This window comes from Oculina patagonica, chromosome 4 (assembly GCF_052425735.1).
Source record: "Oculina patagonica isolate OP01 chromosome 4, crgOcupat, whole genome shotgun sequence".
In the NCBI taxonomy this organism is placed as follows: domain Eukaryota; kingdom Metazoa; phylum Cnidaria; class Anthozoa; order Scleractinia; family Oculinidae; genus Oculina; species Oculina patagonica.
The window spans coordinates 2,320,026-2,343,521 of NC_135761.1; the positions used below are offsets into that span (position 1 = coordinate 2,320,026).

General features: G+C 38.8%; 3 protein-coding genes and 1 long non-coding RNA gene across 6 annotated transcripts; 2 read left to right on the forward strand and 2 right to left on the reverse strand.

Moving 5' to 3' along the window:
- The first annotated feature begins 4,646 nt into the window (after positions 1 to 4,646).
- On the forward strand, positions 4,647 to 5,820 carry LOC144651333 (uncharacterized). The gene is made up of 2 exons (XM_078511283.1): positions 4,647 to 4,772; positions 5,341 to 5,820. The coding sequence occupies exon 2, from the start codon at positions 5,349 to 5,351 to the stop codon at positions 5,751 to 5,753; it is 405 nt and encodes a 134-aa protein (XP_078367409.1). The 5' UTR covers positions 4,647 to 4,772; positions 5,341 to 5,348; the 3' UTR covers positions 5,754 to 5,820.
- Positions 5,821 to 6,855: 1,035 nt separating this feature from the next.
- LOC144651326 (endoglucanase E-2-like) lies at positions 6,856 to 8,469 on the reverse strand. 3 transcript variants are annotated; one of them, XM_078511276.1, is made up of 2 exons: positions 8,361 to 8,469; positions 6,856 to 7,334 (listed from the first exon to the last, which is right to left on the reverse strand). In XM_078511276.1, exon 2 carries the CDS (start codon positions 7,326 to 7,328, stop codon positions 6,924 to 6,926), a length of 405 nt encoding a protein of 134 aa, XP_078367402.1. In that variant the 5' UTR covers positions 7,329 to 7,334; positions 8,361 to 8,469; the 3' UTR covers positions 6,856 to 6,923. The 3 variants fall into 3 exon arrangements, with proteins under 3 accessions (XP_078367402.1, XP_078367403.1, XP_078367401.1); XM_078511277.1 differs by having other exon boundaries at positions 8,345 to 8,445; XM_078511275.1 differs by lacking the exon at positions 8,361 to 8,469 and adding an exon at positions 7,769 to 7,929.
- Positions 8,470 to 10,417: 1,948 nt separating this feature from the next.
- Positions 10,418 to 12,433, reverse strand: LOC144652109 (uncharacterized). Its single transcript, XR_013570452.1, has 2 exons — positions 12,137 to 12,433; positions 10,418 to 10,888 (listed from the first exon to the last, which is right to left on the reverse strand). It is a non-coding gene; the product is annotated as an uncharacterized LOC144652109 (long non-coding RNA).
- Positions 12,434 to 15,641: 3,208 nt separating this feature from the next.
- Positions 15,642 to 19,959, forward strand: LOC144648089 (uncharacterized). The gene is made up of 4 exons (XM_078507724.1): positions 15,642 to 15,658; positions 16,518 to 16,842; positions 18,086 to 18,262; positions 19,428 to 19,959. The coding sequence occupies exons 1-4, from the start codon at positions 15,642 to 15,644 to the stop codon at positions 19,941 to 19,943; spliced, it is 1,035 nt and encodes a 344-aa protein (XP_078363850.1). The 3' UTR covers positions 19,944 to 19,959.
- The last annotated feature ends 3,537 nt before the right edge of the window (positions 19,960 to 23,496 follow it).

Consider the following 23,496-nt stretch of genomic DNA (forward strand, 5'->3'; position numbering starts at 1 on the left):
TGTGCTCGTCTCTGCTGCTTGAGCCATTTTAAAATTTTTGCCTACAAGCTAAGAAACTTCATAATTTTATTGGTGTAATATTTTGGATTCTCTCATATAAAATTTTTCTTTCCACTATTGGACTCACATTTCTCTTTCTTTTGTTTCCTCTGTTTCAGTGGCATGACTGTAAACTAGCTATTTCGTAGAGATATGAAGCTAAGTGCATGATCACTATAAACACATTTATTTATTTTTTATTTTATTTATTTCCATTGCATTCTTATCAACCTTGATACAACTCAAAAACTACTACTTGACCACAAACTTCATTCTGTTTTTAACTCGGAAAGAGAGGGAGGAATTCACCCACACCCGCACTCGCCGAACAATGACGGCGTGAGTGGGCCGAGAAAGACCCCTGAACCTACCTAACAATAACAGAGTCACACCGAGAGGAACAGAATCAGCAGGACCGCGACAGCACCCACCGCGGCGACGAGGGATCGCCGACAAGCCAATGAAAATGAAGCAACCTGTGTGCTCGACTGCACCCGAGAGTGGCAGCCACTTTTAGTATTGTTTATGTGGTAACTACTGCTCTCGTTATGGTGCTATCTGCCCTACACTATTCTTGATCTGTGGTGTCATTTATGGTGACTGTAGTAGCGATGGGGGGAAAACTTTTCTTTATATTCTGTGCGTCATTCTTGGTATGCAGTTGGGTTATTCATGTCTACAGATAGTTGAATTTCAGCACCCGGGCTTAATCTTGAGTTTAGTGCTAAGATCAAAAAGGTTTGTGATATCTATTTTCCTTGTAGATGTAGCAAGAAAGCTACGTTCCTTTATCTTTGCACGATATGCCACTTTCTCTGATTTGAGAGCACAGTTAGTTTTTAAATTTAACATTAGAGGTGATTTGTATTGGGCTGGCTATAGTGGTGGCGAACCTTTACCTGATTTTGTTTCACTAAAGGAAATAATGGAACTATTGTAATGAATGGACGGATAATTGGAGGTGTCCAGTGCTGTATAAAGGTGTTCTCGAACATATGATGGTATGAACTAAAACGTAGCCCTTATGATCTAACTGATTTGGAAAATCCTAAAAATCGTAGGCTGTGTGATAAACATTACGCCAGTTTGCCAAGTAGAAGGCATAAGCCCTAAAAGAGGCAAAGTTCATCCAAATCAAGGAGCGTTGCCCAGCGCGGCATTCTGAAGTTAAGCCTGCATACCCACACATTTGCTGACTGAAGGATGCAATCTTTATTGGTAATCTTAGCCCAATGCTTATGTGACTGAAGGAAACCATCGCCCGAAGGAATACCTTTGTGTCATGCCGTGTTTTTTCTCACTGGCGCTACCCCCCAATGGCTCGTACAACACTGTACAAAAGATTGAAGTGGATAAACATTGTACAACCTAAAGAAAATTACATACTTCCACAAGATAGAACGCACCCACGACAGCACATGCACGAACTACGAGTCAAGAAAACGCAGAATCACCATCATCAGAAAAGAAATGGAAGTGCGAAGAAAGAGTATACGGACGGGAAAAAAAAAAAAGAATGGAGGAGCGAGGTTCAAAAAAGTCAATGATGTCTCCCTCATACAGGAAAAGGTGGGATTGAGCAACATGCCGTCATTTAAAATTATTCATTTTGTATCTTCAATACAGGGACCCAATGATCACAATGCCCACCAAGCAATGTGAGAGAGGGCAGTGCACGCACGCCACAAAGAAAAAACAGAGACAACGCTAACCTCATCAGCATGACACTTTTTTATTGTTATTGGTTGTATGGTGAAGCCGCTGTCCTCTTCGTCAATGGCTCAAAAGACACTTCCTTGGACCGCAGCCACTTTCCCTTGACTTCCGCCACCGTAGCCGTAACTGACTCATAGGTCTCCCCCTCCAGCGAATTCTCCCTGTCGAGCTCACGAATCATCGTCGATGATTCGGGCGAAGCCCAACCTGAGCTGGACCGGGATGAACGGCAACCAGCGAAGGGGCATGGGAAGGAGTGAACTACTCCAGTAATCCTTGTTGTGAGGCCTGCTCTCTACCTCAGCTCATCGTGGACTGCGCGAGGAACACAATGATATGTAATCTGTACGCATTCCGAAGATGTGTGGTAGCAACGAAAATTATCTTTCGTTTTTCCACTGCGTTTCTTTCTATTTACACCGCTGTTTTTTTTTTTTTTGAAGTTAAAATGGTTAGAATAGGATGGTCTTGCAACAGTTTCATTGTATTATCTGGTATGGAAAGGTACACAGTGTGGGAGCAGTGTCTCACCCCCCCCCCCCCCCAAGAAAAAAACACGATAAGCCCGGTCTGGTCTCGAGTCCTACCGCTCGAGTCCGATGCGCTAACCATTAATAATAATTATAATAAAGTGATCTAACGAGCGTTCTGATTGGTTTAAACAGCGTGCTTTATGAGAGTTATAAAATGTCCGAGTAATTGCGCGCGCTGTGATTGGTCAGTTTGACTTCATAATAGTCCATTAAAGCACGCTGCTACATCACGCGCGTGCTTTATTGAGTTATAATACATACATACATACAGTTATATATACATACATACATACATACATACATACATACATACATACATACATACATACATACTACAACATACATACATACATACATACATACATACATACATACATACATACATACATACATACATACATACATACATACATACATACATACATACATACATACATACATACATACATACATACATACATACATACATACATACATACATACATACATACCACTACTACATACATACATACATACATACATACATACATACATACATACATACATACATACATACATACATACATACATACATACATACATACATACATACATACATACATACATACATACATACATACATACATACATACATACATACATACATACATACATACATACATACATACATACATACATACATACATACATACATACATACATACATACATACATACATACATACATACATACATACATACATACATACATACATACATACATACATACATACATACATACATACATACATAATACATACATACATACATACATACATACATACATACATAATCATACATACATAATACATACATCATACATACTACATACATACATACATACATACATACATACATACATACATACAATTTTTACTAACCTCATACTAATTGGTCGTTGGATTGAACCCATCCCTGATGAGGGCTGAATGGGTTGAGCGACACGAACATGAGTGCGCAATTTTGGGGCACGTTTAAGATCACGCCAGCGGCACCTGTTGAAGACGGATGGAGGCGAGCGAGTGACCGTTACATTCTCCAAGCCAATCAGAAGTCTAGAAGTGTGGCAGGCTAGAATAGTATCTAAATCCAGCGATAAAACAGAGTTTATGCTCGAAAATCAAAAATGGAATAAGGAAATGGAAGAAGAGGAAACCTTTCGTTCCCCTTCACGGTTAACAAAAGAAACAACAAAGACCTTTGAGGGAGATGGAAGTATCTTTCGAGCGCTTAGGAGAGGGTAGCGGCTTATATGAGGATTAGAAGATCCTACTTCTTTGTAACATGGCGTTTAATAAAATGCAATAAACGATTGTGAAAAATTATACATCACTTGTTTTTGTTCACGATATTAATGTGACAGTGAGCCAGTCGGAAAGACGTTCAGGAGTCAGTCAGCCAGTAGTCAGTCAGTCAGTCAGTAAGTCCAGCTGAACAATTTCCAGTTACAATAGCTTCCGCATTCTAAAGTATAATTTATTTTCACATATTCCGAGCTAGCGCCAACTTCTAACGCCTGACTAGCGCCTGACAGCATACGAAAAGCTCAACCCATGGCATTGTCGCATTTGCATAAGTATACTACTAGAAATTTACTAATACAATTTAGTAGAAATTCAGTCATGATCTATTGGAAATGGCGGTGAATCGGATTCGTTCTCCCGTAGTTTTCTATTTAACGATTAGACTACAAGCCCGAGTTTTTTATGAGCGAATAGTCAACGAGGCGCAGCCGAGTCGACTATCGCTCATAGGAAACGAGGGCGAGTAGTTTAACTGTTTTAGTAGAAACTCTAAAGGATTTGCAGTTCAAAACCTACAATTTAATGCACTTGCACATAAAATTCCAGGTTTTAATAGTTTAAGCTGTCGTTTTAATGCTAGTTAAGATTAACATGCATATGGAAGATTTAAACTTTCTAATCTCAAGAGACACTTTCCACTTTGTCCAGAAGTCGCGGAAAGCTGAGGACACTGATTTTTAATGTAATTATGTTGAATAAAATTCGTGATTACAAACAAAACACAACGTTAACACTGTACTTGGACAGTTGTATTTGCTGAGGCAGATATCTAACAATTTTTGTTTGTATATCCGTGAGCAACAACCAACGCAATTTAAAATTCATTATCCCATATTGTGTTTCTGTCCTTGAATCTGTCATCCATGTTTACCTGAGGCCAAATAAACCTTGACCAAATTTTCTTTTACAAATATGCTTGTTCATGTCTTGTTTGTTTTAATGACATTTTGTTGCAAGGTGCGGAAAGGTGCAAATTTATAACAGGGAAATGTTGACACGCTCAACAAGCAAGCAAATATATCATCAAGTTTTTTTATGATATGGAAAATGTGGAGGCGAACAATAAGAATAAAATAGTGCGTGAGCCTTTAAGAAAACACTCCAGTACAGCCTACAGTAGTAACAAGTACTGTCTTCAAATCGTAAGTATAATTTTGTTCTTCAATTTATAAATTAAATTCAGATTTCCGCTCGTTTATTTCGCTAGTGGCTAGTCTGGGATCCCTTTTTGCAATGAACGCAATTACGGACTTGATTTTGGGGTTTTTTTGCTATAAAAATTAACCGGCTCTTTCAATCAAACTGCGAAACCGTTACTTAAAGGCATATGTGCATTCTAGAGTTTTAAGAAATTTTCTTGGCAGGTAATAAAAAAAACTTGAATTCGTTCGTGAAACTAACTGAAGCAGAAAACAATGATAACGGAAAAACAAAAAGAGATAAAAAAAAAAGACCTGTCAAGGATCCTTCCCCAAAAAATAACCCGACGACATATTAATGTTATCATTTGGCCATTAATTTCCTCAAAAGTTATCTCACAATCAAGTTATGTAAAAGAGCATTCATTGCCTAACATACATGATCGCAGTTTCAAAATTGAAGAAGAAAGTACATGTAAATCGGGAGCGAGAATGTAATAATTTTCGTTGTAAGTATTATTTTGCTTTACCTCTCATGGCGGGGTCTTTTTTTAAACCTTTAATTTAACAGCTATTAACATGAAGAGCATGCGCACTGCCCTGTTTGTGTTTGCCGTCTTCTCATTGGTTGTTGGACTGAGATCTGAGGACGAGGTCGAGGCTCAGATTCACCATCAATGGCGACGCGGGTTCATCGGTAAATTCAGCATCACTCCAGATGGGCCCCTGCTGGACGGCTGGCGGTTGACCGTTACACTCTCCAAGCCAGTCAAGAAATTGAAAGTGTGGCAGGCAATTGTGGTATCAGAGAACGACGAGAAAACAGAGTTCGTGCTCGAAAATATGTCCTGGAACGCGAATTTGAGAGAGGGAGAAAAGTATTCGTTCAACTTCAAGTGTCAAAAGGCAGACAAAGGAGACGCACCGTCCATTGAAGTGTCTTTTGAACGTTTGGGAGAAGGTAGTGGCTTGAACGAGGCATAGAAAATCCTTCCCTACTTGTAAAACCGTTCGCAAGTTTTCAAACACAATAAATGCATGTGAAAAAGTACTGCTTGTGGAGATTTTATGTAACTTTGACTCTACATTTCCCTGAACTTAAACCGGAGAAAGTATTTTGATGCATAAATATCGTTTCTGTTTGACAATAAGACTTTCAAGTGAAAGCTTAGTTTAATCTGAAAATAGATCAGAATTAAAATAAATTTGAACAACAGCAACGGATGGACACATCAACCCAGTTTCTGAAGATAGACTTGAAATGAATCTTCTTTTATCCGCTCTTTTATCGGTGAAAACGCGTTTCCTTGCGTTGGTAACTCCAAGAACATTATTGCAGTTTTTTTTTATCAATTTGAAACGTATGTTATTTTTTACATTATTATTCTTAAAAAATACTTTCCCGTTTTGGCATTAATTTTTGCTCCCAGTGTGATCCTTAAATAGGGTTCCTTTAAATCGTATAAGATAAAACTACATTGCGTAAAAGCGTTCGGCTAAAAGAAAAAAATATGGTCCGCTAAAAAAAGAACTACCAGCAACATCGTGAAAAAAAAATAAAGCCAGCATATTCGCACTATTATAAGTTATGGTTTTACCTCTGAATACCGTTTCAGTTTTTGGGTTTGGACCTTAAGGTAGCTCGCTGCAGTTCAGAAAAGTTTCTTTTTCTCTTATTACTGACTGATTGTTCGTGTAAAACGGTCTGATGCGGCATTTGAACAATAAAAATGCTCATAAACAGCCAGCTCATAACATTGACTGGGCATTAGTTGTGTGAGTGGCTCTTTTCTTAAAACCTACAAGTATTATCCCACTTTACGGACAGGCGCTTCCTAAGAACAGTAGCTCTTGAATTTCAAACGGCACCTCCTAACTGGGGCCCTTTTTAAGCTTTTTTGTGTACAAAGACACCTCCTTAGCGGAAGATTTTTTATGCGATTTTCACCTCCTTATAAGGAAACAGCTCTCTTCTTAGGTGAACACCTCTTAATGGTTTGAACCCGCAGGGAAAGAGGTAACAGGTAAATCTCTTCCTTTGTATCAAGTTATATTATTGACAGCAAAATAACAAAGAAGATGAAAGTTGTGGGTAACATAAATTTTTATTGAACACTTTCTTACAACATTTCTGATGCATTTGCTGGCAGTTGTTTAGAAGCCACTTCCAGCACTTCCCTCATCAAGACGAGAAAACTCTGCTGACACACTGGGCACACTTTCATTTTTCTTTGCTTTCCGCCCCAAGAAACGAAACTTCAATGCATGTCCAGCCTCCAATCGTGCGTTCCAGAACCTGTTTTTCAGGACGTACACCGTTTTATCATCGGAGACGGAATCCACGGCTGCATTCCACACTTTCAGCCTTTTAACAGGCTTTGAGAATGTCAGGGTGACTTGCCAGCCATCTTCGACAGCATCTTCGACGTCAACAGATATCCTTCCGTAGAATCCCCGGGGCCACTGATTGAAGACCGTAACCTCAGCTTCCTCTGATTGCACTCGGTGCAAGTGAAGAAGTAATAGAGAGGCAATCAAGGCGGTGAATGTGTACTTCATGTCAACCTACACCAAAGGTATCATCAACACATGATCAGTAAACGATATTCTTTCTGACTATTTATGTTCTCGTCTCTTTTTAATTATATATTTTGCAATTATCCTTCACTGCTTAGTATTTGCCATGTAAATTTTTGCTACGTGCAAAGGTAAAATAGTGCCACAGACAAATGAGAGATGGATCCGACATCGAGCAGCCCACTACCTCGTACTGTATGGCTGCCAATCCCACATGCATGGACATCCCTGTGAGGAGCCAAATTAAGCAGCTGCACGAAACCGCGAGCATAGCCTGATCTGCCCGTTCCCAGGTATCTACCGTACCGACGCAGCAGGTGGGCGCAGGGAGAGAAGGAGAGGCGCACCGCGGCCGAGGAGACCGGAACGGAGAGGCAGAGAACAACAAAAATATAATAAAACAAATAAAGGGATTTAAAAACCTTTTTCAAATCATTTTCTGTAATGAATAGAAATGTTCTTCGATCGAGCTGAATGGCTTTATTACTACAAAAAATAATAATAAAGAAAAAAAATTGAAAAGCAGACAGCCCAGCGCCATTAACCATGTTCTAAACGAGCAGGGAACTGGGGACAAACATATTTTCTCTTCGGTACAAACATTCAATATCGATTGAATTGAAAAATGGGGCATGTCATCTGAAAGAATGAGCGAGACGGAGAAAACCAACGGCATGGTACACTTAGTATGGATTGGAGCTTGGAGGGACAGGCGTTCTCCTCCATACTATGCTCTCTTATTTTAAAAAAGTGTACCATGCCTTTGTGTTTAAACCAATAACTATCAAATTTGGTAAATTTACTAATTTTCCGACGCTCTTTCAGATGACGTGCCCCATTTTAAATTCAATCAATATTGAATATTCGTACCAAGAAAAAAATATGTTCGTACCCAGTCCCCTGCTCGTTTAGAACATGGCCAATTGAGGGAGAGTTCTAGAAAAACCAAATTACAAACGGTCTTTTTGCTCGGAAAATTTGTTAAGTATAACCCTTACTCTTGGTAACACGTACCTCTTTTAAACTCGGTTTTTAAAATTTTTCTCCAGTGGATGACCAATTATCAGCTGTAGATATGATGTGAACGGAGTAATAATACTGACTGCGTTTTAAACCTTTTATATACAGATGTTGTAGAAGATTCATATAGTCTGGATAAATAAGGCTTCCTAGTTTTCAAGTGTTACGTAAATAAGCCAATCCAACATGGACATAGTGGAAATAAAATTTTCCTTAAAAATACATATTGAAATTTTTGCCTTACTCGATATAAAGCAGCTAAATAAACTATTGCATCACAGGTGAAGGAGCCTTGAATTTTTATTACTTATCTGTGATTTTGTTTAAGTTGTAAAAATGCATTTAAAAAAGTGCTTTTTTTTTCTTGTTCGAGATGGATATTTTTAGCCTCTTATCATACTGCAATGTTTAAGATGAGGGGGCATTTCTGGATACTTTCTTTACAGCTTTATTGGCCGCCTTGTATAAATAAAAGTTTGTTGCAATTAACAGACCAAAAAACAAGTAAAGCTTATAGGCAACAAAATAAGATGACTTAAATCGTTTTCGATGTTTTCATTTTGTTTTTGTTTATTTCATTTATTTATTTATTTATTTTTTTTTTTTTTGGGGGGGGGGGGGAGGGGATTTTGTTGTGCTACGGCTTTGCGCCATTGATTCACTTGTTCTTGCGAAACTTTTTTTTATCACTGACGTCTCTGTTTGCCACGTTTTGCAAAACAGTGGATCAGTTTATATTTGACGTTATCACTAAATATATTAAACAAACGCGTACGTTGGATTCACACAGTTGTTAGAACAACTTTATAGTTGGAATTTTTTAATATAGCGCTACTCAACACCTGCTCAACTTGCACAATAACTTTAAAGAACAATAAGTGAATTGCCTATGAATATTTTTTTCACTATTGTAGTCATTCACTTTTTTGTCAAAATGAAGAGTCAAATAATTACAAATTATATTTTAAAGAGAAAAACAAGCAAAAAATTAAAAAAGACCGTTTTTTTCCACGCGATATTATTTATCATTGTCCTCCAAGCTTCCGGAGCGTGGCCAGGCCCTATTATATCATTAATTGAAGCGTACACCCCGTATAGACTAACTGAAGAAACTTCATTTATTTTTTTAGAATGATTCCTCTCTTTGTTTAACTTATTATATTTTCCCGATGTAGCTGTACAAAAATTCAAAAGTTCAGAATTTACCCCTTACAAACCCTTAAGTTGTACCCATTTCAGTAGACTGATTTTTTTTTATTCTTGTTAATTGATGCCTTACCATCTAGTGCCGCACACGAGAGAGGCCGACAAGGGCAGAGCCGACCCGAGAACGAGAGGGACGAGGAGAGAGGTCCCCGGGAGGCGGTCGAGCGCCGACGCAGGGGGGCACGGAAGGACGCCGGAGCGAGACGAACAGGGGACAGCGGAAGAGGGGGAGGCCCGAGGCCACACGGAGGGGACGGAACGAGGAGGAGTGAGGAGTGCCCGCCCACACAACTCTTTCCGAGTTAAAAACTAGTCCTGCGAATTTGGCGGCATAAGTATGACAGGACAGGAAGCCTGGTGGTTCCCTGGAGGTCTCCTCGCTCTACCTGAACTATTCAAATTGTATTTAATAATTCTTCTAATGTCACCAATAAAAATGATGATGATGATGATGACGAGAGATGATGATGATGATGATGATGATGATGATGATGATGATGATGATGATGATGATGATGATTGTCCCTGGCCCTAGATGAAACTTTTGAACAGTAGAGTCAGAGTCCAGACACCCCTTTAAGGAAAAACTTTCGAAGAAGAACATTACCGAAGGGGAAATGGAGGGGAACAGAAAGGTGGACCCATCCTGGAGAGAACAGTTCTCTCTGAGATTAACAATGGCAGCTCTATAATGATCAAGAGGATTTTCTCTGGAAAGCATTCTGATTGAATCTCACGATTAAGTTAATCTTAGACAGGAATATTTCTTTTACTCAGGAAATCACAAAACAGCAGAAGTACATATAACACAGAAAACTGCATCACAATGAAGAAAGTTGTTTATATTTATTTTTTTATTGATCACTTTGTTTTCATGTTAACAGATAACTGTGCTTTGCAATGTCCGAAATTGTTCAGAAGCCGCTTCCCTCGCCAAGACGAGCAAACTCTGCCGATATACGCGGCTTGTTTTCCCGGAACTTCGCTTTATACCCCAAGAAACGAAACTTCAATTGACGTCCGGCCTCCAATCGTGCGTTCCAGAACATGTTTTTCAGGACGTACACCGTTTTATCATCAGAGACTGAATCCACTTCTGCGTTCCACACTTCCACGCGTTTAACGGGCTTTGAGAAAGTCAGGGTGACTTGCCAGCCATCTTCCACAGCATCTTCGATGTCAACAGCTATACTTCCGTAGAATCCCCGGGGCCACTGATTGAAGACCGTCACCTCAGCTTCCTCGGATCGAACTCAGTGCAAGTAAAGAAGTAACAGAGACGCAATCAGGGCGGTGAATGTGTACTTCATGTTAACCTACGCCAAGAGTATTATCTGAGGATTAGTTATTGACGGACTAGAGATTTCCCTATCACATATTGGTTAAATAATTAACTCTCTTGGAAACAGCAAAATGGTAGCCTGCGTGACAGGCGTTTAAAGAGGAGGGAAAGGGGGAAATTGCGAGGCGCGAAGCGCTATCGAAGCGCAATCGCTCAATGGCAGCCTGGGCGTTGTGTGAAAGATGTTTTATTTCACATGCAAAATATATTTAAGATCTGGATCGATGTGGTATATAGTATTCTTACTTTGCTTTTGATTTGCCTCTTCTGCAAGCTACTTGCTGTAGGGTGTTAAGATTTTTATCTCCTTTATGTTATGATCTATTAGCCATTTTTGGTTGTCTAACATTACTTCCAAATCAAAGGAAATTTCAGTTTAAATACCAAAAATGGTAATAATAAACAAACAAAAAACAAGAATGCGGAAGATTTTTTATATGAATTATATTACGAACCACCTATTTGAAAAAACGATAGGCTAAATGTTTTGTGGTCAACCTTCTATAACGTGGCAGCTTTTTTTTTGTAGCAAAACGTTCGGGAAAAAATACCCGTGAGTATCACTCTTTAAATTAACGTTAATGTCTTTAGAACCAGACTTGATGAATTTGTTTTTGCTTTGTTGTTGAAAGTTACCCTTAGAAGGCCTTTATTGTCCACGAGGAGAGAAAGAAATTTTTATTGAAGATCATGTTGTGCGCCCGAAGTAATGACCGTTGAACAAACAAAGCGTATGATACAGTTATCTTCTTAGTATCTGTTTGCAGTGAATTCATAAAAGACGTTGAACAAAAGGCATACATGGTATAGTTTATTCGTTCTACTAACAGCCGGTTTGATTACTAAAACTTCTCTGTCGTTTTCTCTGAGAATCTACTGAAACGTCCTTAGAGACCGCGACAACGTCCCTGCTAGTTCATTTGGCTTTTAGCACTCTAATCTGAAAGGTCGAGTTTCTCTGCGAATGTACAATGAACAAAATTTGGCGTATACAAAGAGAAAACAGAGGTAACCACAGAGCGAAAGAGTTTCTTCTGATATTCCAAAAAAAAAAAACCTTTCTAACTTATACACTTTTTATAATAGATAAACCATTAAAGAGTCCTAAAAAAGGCTTCGACAAAAGGAAATAAAATAACTAGTATGTGATGCTTGTGTTTGCTTTTGTTTAGGCCTTGGAAAACGTTCGTTTTTTTAAAAAAACATCGCGTAAAGAACTCACCTTCTTGACCCCTATTGTGTGGTCTCAAGTATTTCTTCCAGTGAACGGTAATCAGCCGTCGGTACTGAACAGAGTAATAACTCGGCGTGTCAGTCTTTAATATTGTCCCGCGGCCTTGATATATCTTTTGTATCACCAATATTGTCTGGTCAAATAAAGCTTTCAGGTTTTTAAGTGTTACGTAAACAAGCTGACAGAACAAAGGAGTCAATATAGACATAGAGGAAATTAAACTTTCTTTAGAAACACAAAATGCAATTTTTTGCCTTTCTTGCGATATAGCAGCTAAATAAATAACTGTTGAATCGCAGGCCTCACAAGCTAGCCTTAAATTTTCTATTCAATTTATTTTTTCTGTCTCAAGTCGCTGAGAGGCATCTCAAAATACATTTATTCCACTTTTGGTGGAATTGTGTTCTTTACGGGTTTTCAGCTTCTTTCTTTTGCTCAAAAAATAGAACCTAATAGAAAGGAATAAAGTTGCACTTTGTCCATGGTAGAAGTCGTCCGATATTCGTTATATCCGTTAATTATTCTTGTAAATTAACGGAAATGTTTGATTTGAATCCAAAAAAATTCGGGAATTCGTCAAAGAAATGTTTAAGCCAAAATCTTCATACTGGCTCGAAGATAATAGTGCCCGTTATGAACCGGGGGGGGGGGGATGAGGGAGGGGGGTTACTCCCTTACGTGAGCTACATACTAGGGATGTGCTGCAGGGTAGCTTATAGTTTCTGAGATCCTAGTTCTTAGGCCGGGAATCCTGTTTGCCACTTTTGGCGTCGTGATTCTCATGTGATTCTACCCTCCCTTGAGGGTTATGAACAAGCTGATTTGTTTACTATCATTTCCACAAGACCAGAGAACCGTGTTGCGGTCTATTGTTGCAGCATTCTAAAGCAATATAGGTTTCAAAGTACATTATCACTTGTCTTGTTGTTTGTTGATAAAGCTGAACGTCTGTTAAACACGTCGTTATAACAACCCTCAAACATATTATGCTCCAACACTAAAAACTGCGAATCGGATCGTTATCACGTCTTTTGCCAGAAACTATCGATATATTTCTTTTTATGAAACACCTCAATTTTTACCAACCATTTAATACATTATCCTACAGCACTCTGAACTGGCGATCAAACTAACCAACCAACCAACCAACCATTTTATTTTGCCAAATTAAATAGAAGATAAATTACAGCATAAAATAAATTAACTAAAATAGGCAAAAAAACTACTCAGAATAGAAATAAACTAAACGAGCTGAGTAGTTAAAAAAAAAAATTAATTGCTTTGACAAGGTTGTACATAAAAGAAGACAGAAGTAAAATAAGACAATTACTAAAGCAGTGAACCAGATCGTTTACACTTCTGTTTGGCCGAGCAAGCAATTCAGTGCAAAAACCGAATGTGTGAACAGCTTTTTAACTTGGAATTTTTTAAGATAACACTATTCAACTTGCATAATATAACTTTCAAGAATGCGGAGTAAATTGTCTTTATTGTGGTATTAAATGCACCTTGTTGACAAGCAGAATAGTCAAATTGACTTTTGTTTTTTTCCTGTATTCGCACTAAAACCATTTTACAACTTTACAAATACATGGTAATTTCAATCGCTTTCATTTAAGACCTTAGAAAGTTGTAGAAAGCTTTTTATCCCCGGCTCATTTGATGATTTCTTATGCGATCAAATTCGATCTTCCCTTAACTGACATCCACTCTCCGCCATATTAAACTTGATTTAAATCCACCACAAGGCTTTTGATCGTTAGAATTTGTAATAGCATTTATTAACCTGCACAATGAACCTTAAAAACACAATCATGGGGGAATTGCTGTGCATAATTTTTTTTTTTGCACTGTTAACATTGTAGTAATGTCCCTGCTGTCAACGAGAAGAGTCAAATTAGCTTTAACAGTTCTCCTGGAATCGCACGAAAATCACGAAACTTTATTTCGAAAGGAAAAAATACACAACACAGTAGGTAAGTTCATGCGATTTTAGGACCTGTTTGAATTCTCACAGTCACCTAAAACACGTGCTTAGTGTGGCTGCTCCACTGTAAAAACATATAGTTCTTCAACGACAATTCAAGGTTTCCGATCATCGGCAGTTTGAGTAAAATGATTTTGTATGTTTAACATTACACCTTGACATTATAACCTTTAATAAGACAGTAAAGCAACAAATATTAGAAACACTGCTATTCTACACTTAAAACAAGGAAGCTATAAACACCAATCATTCCCTGTTAGCCATTCAGTGTACGTGCTTATTACTATCACGAGTATCACAATAACTGCCGCAATAATCGCTAACCGTTTCGCTTAAAGTAGTCTCGACATAAACCCGTCCTTAGATAATTTTTTTTTTCGTAGAAGAAAAAAACAATCGCTGACGCTCTCGCTAAAAGGAATGTTTTGGTAAGTATCACGTCTCTTGGATCATCTGCTTGAAGAAAATTAAAAGCACGTGCGAATCTCCGAGAACTCGGATAATGCTGGATCATCGATTAAAATGAGCTGATACTAGGTAACACAAAGCACGTTTTATATGAACGGAAGTCTGACGTTCAGGATCGATTCTAGAGTGAAGCCCAACTCAATCAGCTGAATCAGTTAAAATAACTCGAGCGAGTATCAAACAGAACGTTACCTAGTAAGCTCTGTAAACTCCTCTGCCACAAGTTCAAAAATAAGAATCAATATCTACAGATATACTTTAAGAAAACATGTTTTTGTAAGAGGTTACAAGCGTGGCTTCTGAAAATCACAAGAACAAGGAATGGTCAAGATAAAAAGGAAAATCATGAATGCGAGTTAAACAGAGCTGTCCATTCCATTTTGTGTTGAATTTGTGTGTCAATTAAATTTCTTACCAAGTTGCTCCTTAGCTTAACACTGAACAACCTTCAGCCTGTCGAAACTTACAGAACACACGAAGCTGTTCGGAGAGAGTCCGTTTATTTCCTATATTCTTCTTCTTTCGAGAACTTTTCACTGATGTGCGAATGTATTCTTTAAGCTTAGGCCTGGTTCACATGCACTAGCGACATAACGACATAACTTCAAGGTCACGCTACTGCAAAAAAACACCTCACGTTGATTTTTATGTCACCAGTGTGAACAACATAACATACGCATAATTTCTTTATGTCGTTATGTCGCTAGTGTGAGCCAGGCCGGCTTACTTTATAAATAAATAAGTGTCGTGTAACTATTCCCGTTTTGAAAAATACCTGTTACAAAACGTTCTGCTCACTAAAACTCCCATATTCGGATTGAGAAAGTTTATTGTGACAAATAAAAAGTTTTAATTGGCACCTAAACCCCGCGAAAAAAAATTCAGAGTACATTAAAATGAAAAAAAATTGGCGTTTATTTCCTCGTTGCCCTTCGACCTGTACCACTTGTACGTACGTGTCGGCGTGACTGCATTTGCCGACGTTTAACAGTCAGACCGGATGTTCTTGTGTACAGAACTTTGTAATGTTGAAGCGCAATGTTCTATTTGACAGAGTAAGTTGCCAGTTTGTGTGTGCATTTTGAGTTTATTTTTTGGCGGAATTCGCGCAAAATAACATCCTGTTTGACTGTAGACGAAGGCGGAAGACATAAAAAAAAACTAGAAAATTGGACTGTGTGATATAGTCGAAAGCTTTGCTTACAGACCTTGTGACAAGAATACGTTTTTCGTTTAAAATTGGACAAGTTTTACTGCTGCTATTGGAAGACCACACAAGACATTCTAATAAAATTGGCACTTACTATTTCTTTTTCAAGTTATTTGCGTAACAACAATCAATCTTCTTCTTCTTCTTCTTCTTCTTCTTCTTCTTCTTCTTCTTCTTCTTCTTCTTCTTCTTCTTCTTCTTTAATATTTTGGCAGGAAGTGCGATTTGTTAAGCTCGTCATGTATAGGGTTGTGAGAAACGTGCTTCGAAATTACCTGACAGTGAGGTCGCCTAGGAAGTGCTTATTGCTACGTCCTGCTATCACTGAAAGGGAACTGTCGAGAACTATTGGCACGTAGTTCCTGCAAAGCTGACTAAAAAATGGTAAAATTTTACATAATAGCTTGATCATGCTCAAATGTAATCAATTGGTATGAAATTTTTATCAGTAGCCATTTGCTGTCAGTGAACTTGGTATCAATGAAGAACAACACGAGCCTAAAAAAGGTTGAGCGTGATTCTTTCACGGAATCAGTGAAACGTGTTCCGTTTTTGAAAAGGGCACAATTTGTGATATTCAAAAATTTTTTGTCTATCTGTCTCGTGTCCTTCGTTACTTTTGGATTTTTCGTTCCGAAGCCGGGCGTCTTCTTCAGTGAGCTCCCAACCCACTACATCTGCATCGTTTTGATTTTCTTCCATAGCGGACTTAAACTGAAAACCGGAGAACTAAAAGATGCACTGAAGTCTTTCAAGGCTCTCTTGTGGGGAGTTGCATGTATTTTGTTTGTTACGCCAGTCATCGGAGGAGAACTCACTGGATTGTTACCGTACGTGTCACTGGCTTTGCCGACAAAAAATGGTTTTGACATCAACGGCAATCACTCAACAAGTAATATTACTCAGTCCACGTCTTCGCCAAATGAGAATCACCAGAGAAGCGGTTCATTTCTAGGCCCAGCTTTATTTCAAACAGCAATGCAGATTTACTTCATCGCACCATGCACCATATCGGCTGGAGTTATACTGGTGAGTTTTGCTGTTGCTCGGTTGTTGTTTACAGTGGAACCTCGATATAACGATATGACAAGGGAGCAGTAAAATTATATCGTTATATCGAAACTCCCGATAAAACGATATGGCTAACCGAAAATATCGATATTTCGGGGTAAACCTAACAAGAACTTAATTTTTTTACTGCATATTAATGAGGGATAAAGTGGGTAAAGTTGATAAAGAGGTTTAGAACATAGTAATGATCATTTTCGTATATCATCTACAAAGCTGTTTACAGAAACGTTAGAGATCACTCGATTACTGTAATGTTATTCAATTAAATTCGACGTTTTGATTAAATTATGACGGTGAACTGATTGTATCGTTATATCGGGGAAGATTTTACTTTCGATCCGCTGAATCCTTATCGTTTTATCGGGAATATCGTTATATCGAAGATCGTTATATCGAGGATCGTTATATCGGGGTTCCACTGTATTTCTGTTTTGTTCTTTGAATTTTTTGTTGTTTTTGTTGTTGTTGCTGTTGTTACGTCGAAATACGAACCAGAAGACTATACTTCATAGAATCTTGTTGGTCTTTTTTTCCATTGTATGAGAACCAGCCTTTAATATAAACGCCCAGCCACTTGAGGGGTCCTGAGGGGTTTGCTTACGAGAGTTTTGAGTGTAGAAGTTTGTTTTTCCATAAGCAGGGAGTGAACGAGCCACAAGCCAACTGTGGCAAAAGTAAACGAAGTCAGTTGTCCTTGTTGTTGTTGCTATTGTTTTGTTTATTCATTTGTTTGATTGTTTGTGTCGTGGTGGGAATGTCTGACTGGTCTCAGTGCAGTTATGCACAGCTTCTTTGGCACCTGATTTGGCAACAGTTTTGTGAAACATGTGAGAAGAAATATTAGCGATAAGAAAGATGAACGACGTTTCGATGAATTCATGTCACATTATCAAGTTAAAATCAGAATAAAGAATTGAAGCTTATAGAGTGATCGGATAATGGAGTGTGATAACCTATTAGCACTGAGTCAATTTCATATTAGAACGGACGAAATCTGATTGTGTGTTGAGTTTAGTTTCGGCTTTAAGTTCCTGATAAAGAGCTTTTGGTAAATTAAGCAGTCCAGATCCATGCGACATTTCTTTAGAACAGAAAACTGGTCTTGTACATTGTAGCCTTGCAACTTGTGGTCTTCTTCAAAGTGTTGACCAATCACAGAATATTTATGCTCAATATGCTTCTATCTTCATTGTCTTTATAGTCAGCCCAGGCAGGAGGAGCAGTTGCTTTGGCTGTCATGTTGACGGTCATTAGTAATGTCACAGCAGTTTTCACTATTCCACCGCTCATAACATGGATAATAGCGTTTGATAATGTTCAAATAGACCCCATCAAACTATTGATCAAGCTTATCTTAACAGTTCTGCCACCGTTACTGGTAAGTCAAATTAATATTTGCAGACACTATTGGCAGGAGTTGGGCCATCCCAGCGACACGTCATGTTATATGGCAACAATCAAGGTATTGCATGTCACGTTACAAAGAGCATGACCAAGCTAGTGTCACGTCATTTTAAAGGAACATAACCACGCTATCGTAACATCATGTTAGTGGGGTATGATCACGTTACTGTCACGCTATTTAAGTGGGCCATAATCACGCTACTGTCACGCAATAAATGGGGCATGGTCAAAGTAGTGTCACGTCAAGTAAGAGAAGATCGCTCATCTTGTGATTCTTTTATTATGAGCTGTAAACGCATCAAACGTTTACGACAACATTCCATCTACACAACAAGCAATGATCATTTCTATTTGCAATGTGCAAGAAAGCTCATCGGTGCCAGCTCTTTAACTCCATTTTCATGAAGGACAAGAAGCGTTGCCATCCCCCCTCCCCCCTCAAGATGAGATACTTCACACATCTAAACGTAACACAATCATAACAAAACCAAGATACTGCGTGCGTTATGATTGGTTAAATCTGTGATCTCTTAAAGTACAAATGTGCAGATGACGTCACTGAGTGATGTGACTTGCGAGCGTGATCAGAATTCATTGTCCAAATCAATCTTAAATCAATCTAAATAAAAGTCAAATCAATTTGTCTGCAAAAATTCTCGTCCTCAGAGGCCGCGATCCTTGTGGTCAGCACCCTGGTGCTGTCTAAAAGCATAGCTAGCTTGAAACTTAACTTCGAAAAAAAGTCGAAAGCTGATTGGGTTAATTGGATAAATTTCCAATCAAATAAAAGTTAAAGATATCCATTAAAATGAATCGGTCAAAAGGGGCGTCTGTTCCAGATATTTTGAAAGACTCGGCATTTAAGTACAAAGGACAGTTTTTTTTTTAACTTGGCTATGTTTTATCCTCATAGTTTGTCATAGGAAGCACCCTCTGGGGAGCGAGGGGGTAGGCACTAAAGCACTGCACACTTGGCATTTTTTTAAGAATTTCTTTAAAAATTAACCTGTAAATATAAATACTCCTGAATGAAGGGAGGCGATGTGAGAGTTTACTACACAACAACCCCGGCCAGGGCTGGAACCCTGAACTCTGGAACCAGAGTTGGTAAAAGTTCTATCTTTTTTTATTTACAACAGGTTGGAAAAAGTCTGAGGTATGTTCCTCGTGTAAAGCCATTTGTTGTGAAATACAGAAACACTCTTAAAATGATCAGCATCGTACTGTTGAGCATGGTACCCTGGATGAAAGTCAGTCAAGCAAGCGATAAGAACGCCTTCAGCGGTGTCTCAGCTGGGAGCATTTTTGCTGTTCTTGCCTGGGGTATGACAATGCATATTCTATTCATTGTTATCATCCTCCTTCCATCTCTGATTCTCAAACTGGAAAAACCTGCTCTGAAGTCCGTAGTCATTATGGCCAGTCAGAAATCCATGGCAGTCGCTGTGACCGTTGTTGGCTATCTACCTTTCACGCATGCTCAACAGGGCGTCATCAGCATACCAATGATTATCATTCATCTTGGAATTCTTGTAAGTGATTCATTTTTGGCTTCTTACTGGCTTGCAAGGGATCATAAGAAGCAGCTTGCTAAGACTGATGTTCCGCTTTGGGAAAATTTACTGAATGCTGACATCAGAGAAACCATTGTTTGAACAATCAGTGAACGTCTCCAAATTAATTAGCAGCTTTTTGACCGACCGACCGACCGACCGACCGACCGACCGACCGACCGACCGACCGACCGACCGACCGACCGACCGACCTTACGAACGATCGAACTTTCGAATGAAAGAAATCGTTTTTGTTGCCAAAGATAAGAGAGCTTGATTAAGCAAAGACGACAACAACGTCTGGTGAAAAATGAATGTATAATTTATTTGAGAATCTCGCAAATTTTTTGAACTTATTCTGTTTATTTATCCCATTAAAAACTAGCTCCTGCTGAATATTCAAAGAGAGCGTTCAACCCCAAATAGAAAAACAAAAATTAGCAGTCGTGGCGGAATTCGGTCATTTCATGCACGTTGTTGTTCTGCAGAGAACGGCTATGAAATGTATTAAGATTCAAAACGTACATGCAGTTTTATTTTGCTGGCCCTGGTTGTTCGAAGGGTGTATAACACTATCCGCCGGATAAACCACTATCCAGTGGATGTTGTTTTATTAACTGTTGATGAAACTATCCAGTGGATAGTGGTTGTTTGGTGACGTTCTCGTCACCGTTGCCGTCGCAGTTTACTTAAGCTCTCTTTTCCAAATAAAACGGGAACATAAGAAATAGCGGGGAAGCACTGTGTCCCCTCAATCTCCTGTGATTCCGTCTTATTTCAAATCTCTTATGACGGGAACTATTTGGAGTCATGCTCAAGGAATCCCTAGCCTGAAATCTTTTTTTTTATTATTGTTTAAGATTTTTAATAACATGAAAATTAGCGGAGACGACCTTACAGATCAACTGAACTAGTTCCCTTTGCACAAATACGAACTACAATTGTAGTTCCCTTTGCACAAGTTTCTCGCATTGTTCTGTGCCTGAACACCTTTATAAATAATAAAAACTGCATGTGATAGACGAATACAGCTTTATTGTAGAAATAGCCTGTTTCAAGTTCTCTGTAGTTGGGGGAGAACGAAAAACGCGGGCGAGCGAGGAAAGACAGGAAAAAACGCTCGCCTTCGTCGCTCGCCTTCATCCCCCTCATTTTTTGTTGCTGACGTCCACGTTTTTCGCTTTTACCCAACTACCGAGAGCCTGGAACAGGCTATAGTAGAAATTGCGTAGCATAGATTTTCATTGACGTTATTTGAAATTAAACCAGGATGCCAAAAAAAATGTTTCATTCGTTAAACTGGAAAGCGAACAAATTGTGTTGCGTGATTTTCACTGTCAAGAGATTTTGCGCAAGTGTGTCAATAAAAAAGGATGAAATTTAAAGGGGTGCAAAAATTCCAATCAGCTTGGTAATCTTTTTTATTGAAGTTATTTAAATCCAAGAGACTAAAACAGTGTTCCATTCTTTAAACTTAAGAGCGAACAAGTTGTACTGTGTAAAGTTTGATATTCAGAACCATTTTTGCGCACGTGTGTCATTTAAAAAGGATGGAACTCAAAAGGCTGCGAGAATTTCAATGAGCTTGGTAACCTTTTGCTATAAAAGTACCACACTGAATCATGCTCTTATACCATTTGAAGAGTTGACGAAGAGATGTCAGCCAATTAGCATAAAACCGAGTTTATGCTTAATGGCTCTAGGCAGAGGCTTAGTACTCTTAGAGATTCCCCGACAACTGCATTCAATGATTTTCAAGTTAGCCAGGTCACCCTCCGCAAAATCACTTGGAGTGATCATCAATGACAAACTTGATTGGTTTAGTCACATCGACAAAGTAACAAAGACAATTGCTTCTGGGATTGGGGCCTTAAAAACGAGTAAGGCACCTGTCCCTCAAGCAACCTTGCATCTAGTATACAGAGCTCTAATCACAACTGCATTTCGATTAGTGCAATAATGTTTGGAAAAACTGTGGAATTACTTTGCAAAACAAGCTACAAAAAAGAGTAGCCTGTGTTGCGACCTTCTCGAACTATGACGGAAAGATCAAGCTCGCCAGCAGCAAACTCAAAGAGCCGCGATACATGGTTTATTAAGGTCTCTGTACGGGTTGGCTCCGGACTATCTATGCACTAAATTTGAAAGAGTGAAACCACTTACAACCTAAGGGACTCTCAGAACAAATTCAATGTTCCATTACATATACCGCGCACAAACCTATTGCAAAAATAGCTTTACCGGTATCTTTTGTATATTTTGTACCAAACCGAAACGAATTTTTAAAACGAGTTCAGCCGAGAGAGAGAGAGAGAGAGAGAGAGAGAGAGAGAGGGGGGGGGGGGGGGGGGGGGGGTGCCGAGAGACGGGGTAAAGGCACTGCTTGCAAAACCGGTGCATCAAATTTCGTATCGTCAACGTGACCTTGACTAAAGATTTAAAATATCAGCAACCATTCTGATAAAGTCTCGTGTCTCATCGCACGCCTGTTACGGTGACAGCTTTGTAACACAATCACTTCGGCCGAACCGAATAGAACATTCAACTCGAACATTTTGGCTTCAAAAAACTGACTTCTTACAAAAGATTCAGCGCACAAAAAACTAACATATAGGAACCGAGAGGTCAAAAGCTATCATAGCTAACTAAAAATATTATTGCCTCATCAGAGGCACTTAAACTTGAGTTTTAGTAATTTGTTTACGGACATAATCTTTTCAGTAAGAAGCCGAAAATCTGTCGTTAGTCTCTACAGTCCTTCTCAGGTGGCCTTAGACCCACGTAACTCCCACATTTCGCGCCATCTATCTATATAGCAACAGCTTGTTGGCTTGGTAGAAAAAGTACCAGCTAAGAAACTGAGTTTTCTGGTAAGGCTTTTTTAGCTAACAACTAAAATGCATCAGACCTCTGGACCAAACATTAATATATTCAATCCTGGATTTAAATTAAAAAAAGGCGCGTTTTAAAACTTGCTACCGAGGGTTAAACACTATTCCCGATCATCTATACGAAGACGAAGGCATCAAAGAAATGGGCTGGTTTTAATGTTTTGGAATGCGACACAACCCAACTTAAATAGACCATTTGCATTATGACGTAAAAGCGCAAAGACTTCTGGTAGTTGTAGTTAAGTTCGCGGGAAAAAACCATTTCTGGCTTATGATTGGCTAAGGGCAGCCACGCGTGAAGGTGGACATCCAGGACTTTTATTTTGATCTGAAGTTGAGCTGCTAAGTTTACGCTCTTGTCACTTCGAAACTTGTTTATACATTTATTTTTCAGTTACCTGTCAAAAATATAGAAAACAGGATGATAGCTTTGGAATGAAAAATGACTGAGTTCTGTGTTTTAACCAAGACAGACAAATGTTGTTCGTGTTCAAGTAAGTTTATATGTACGTTGTGTGACGGAGTTGACTTGGTAGAAATTCATTCATCGCGGCCGACAACTTCTCTTCGTAAATAATTTTAGCCTAATATCACAGCTTCAAAACATCGCGCACTGGAAACAGATTGCTTAAAAGGACGAGTCAAGGATATAACTAAATTTGTGTGGAATCAAGTGAAAGCAAGGCAAGCCATTGACTTTGTTCATCATCTATTTTCAGACGTTCAACAAACGATCGCTTCCATCGATCGCATGTGAATTAATT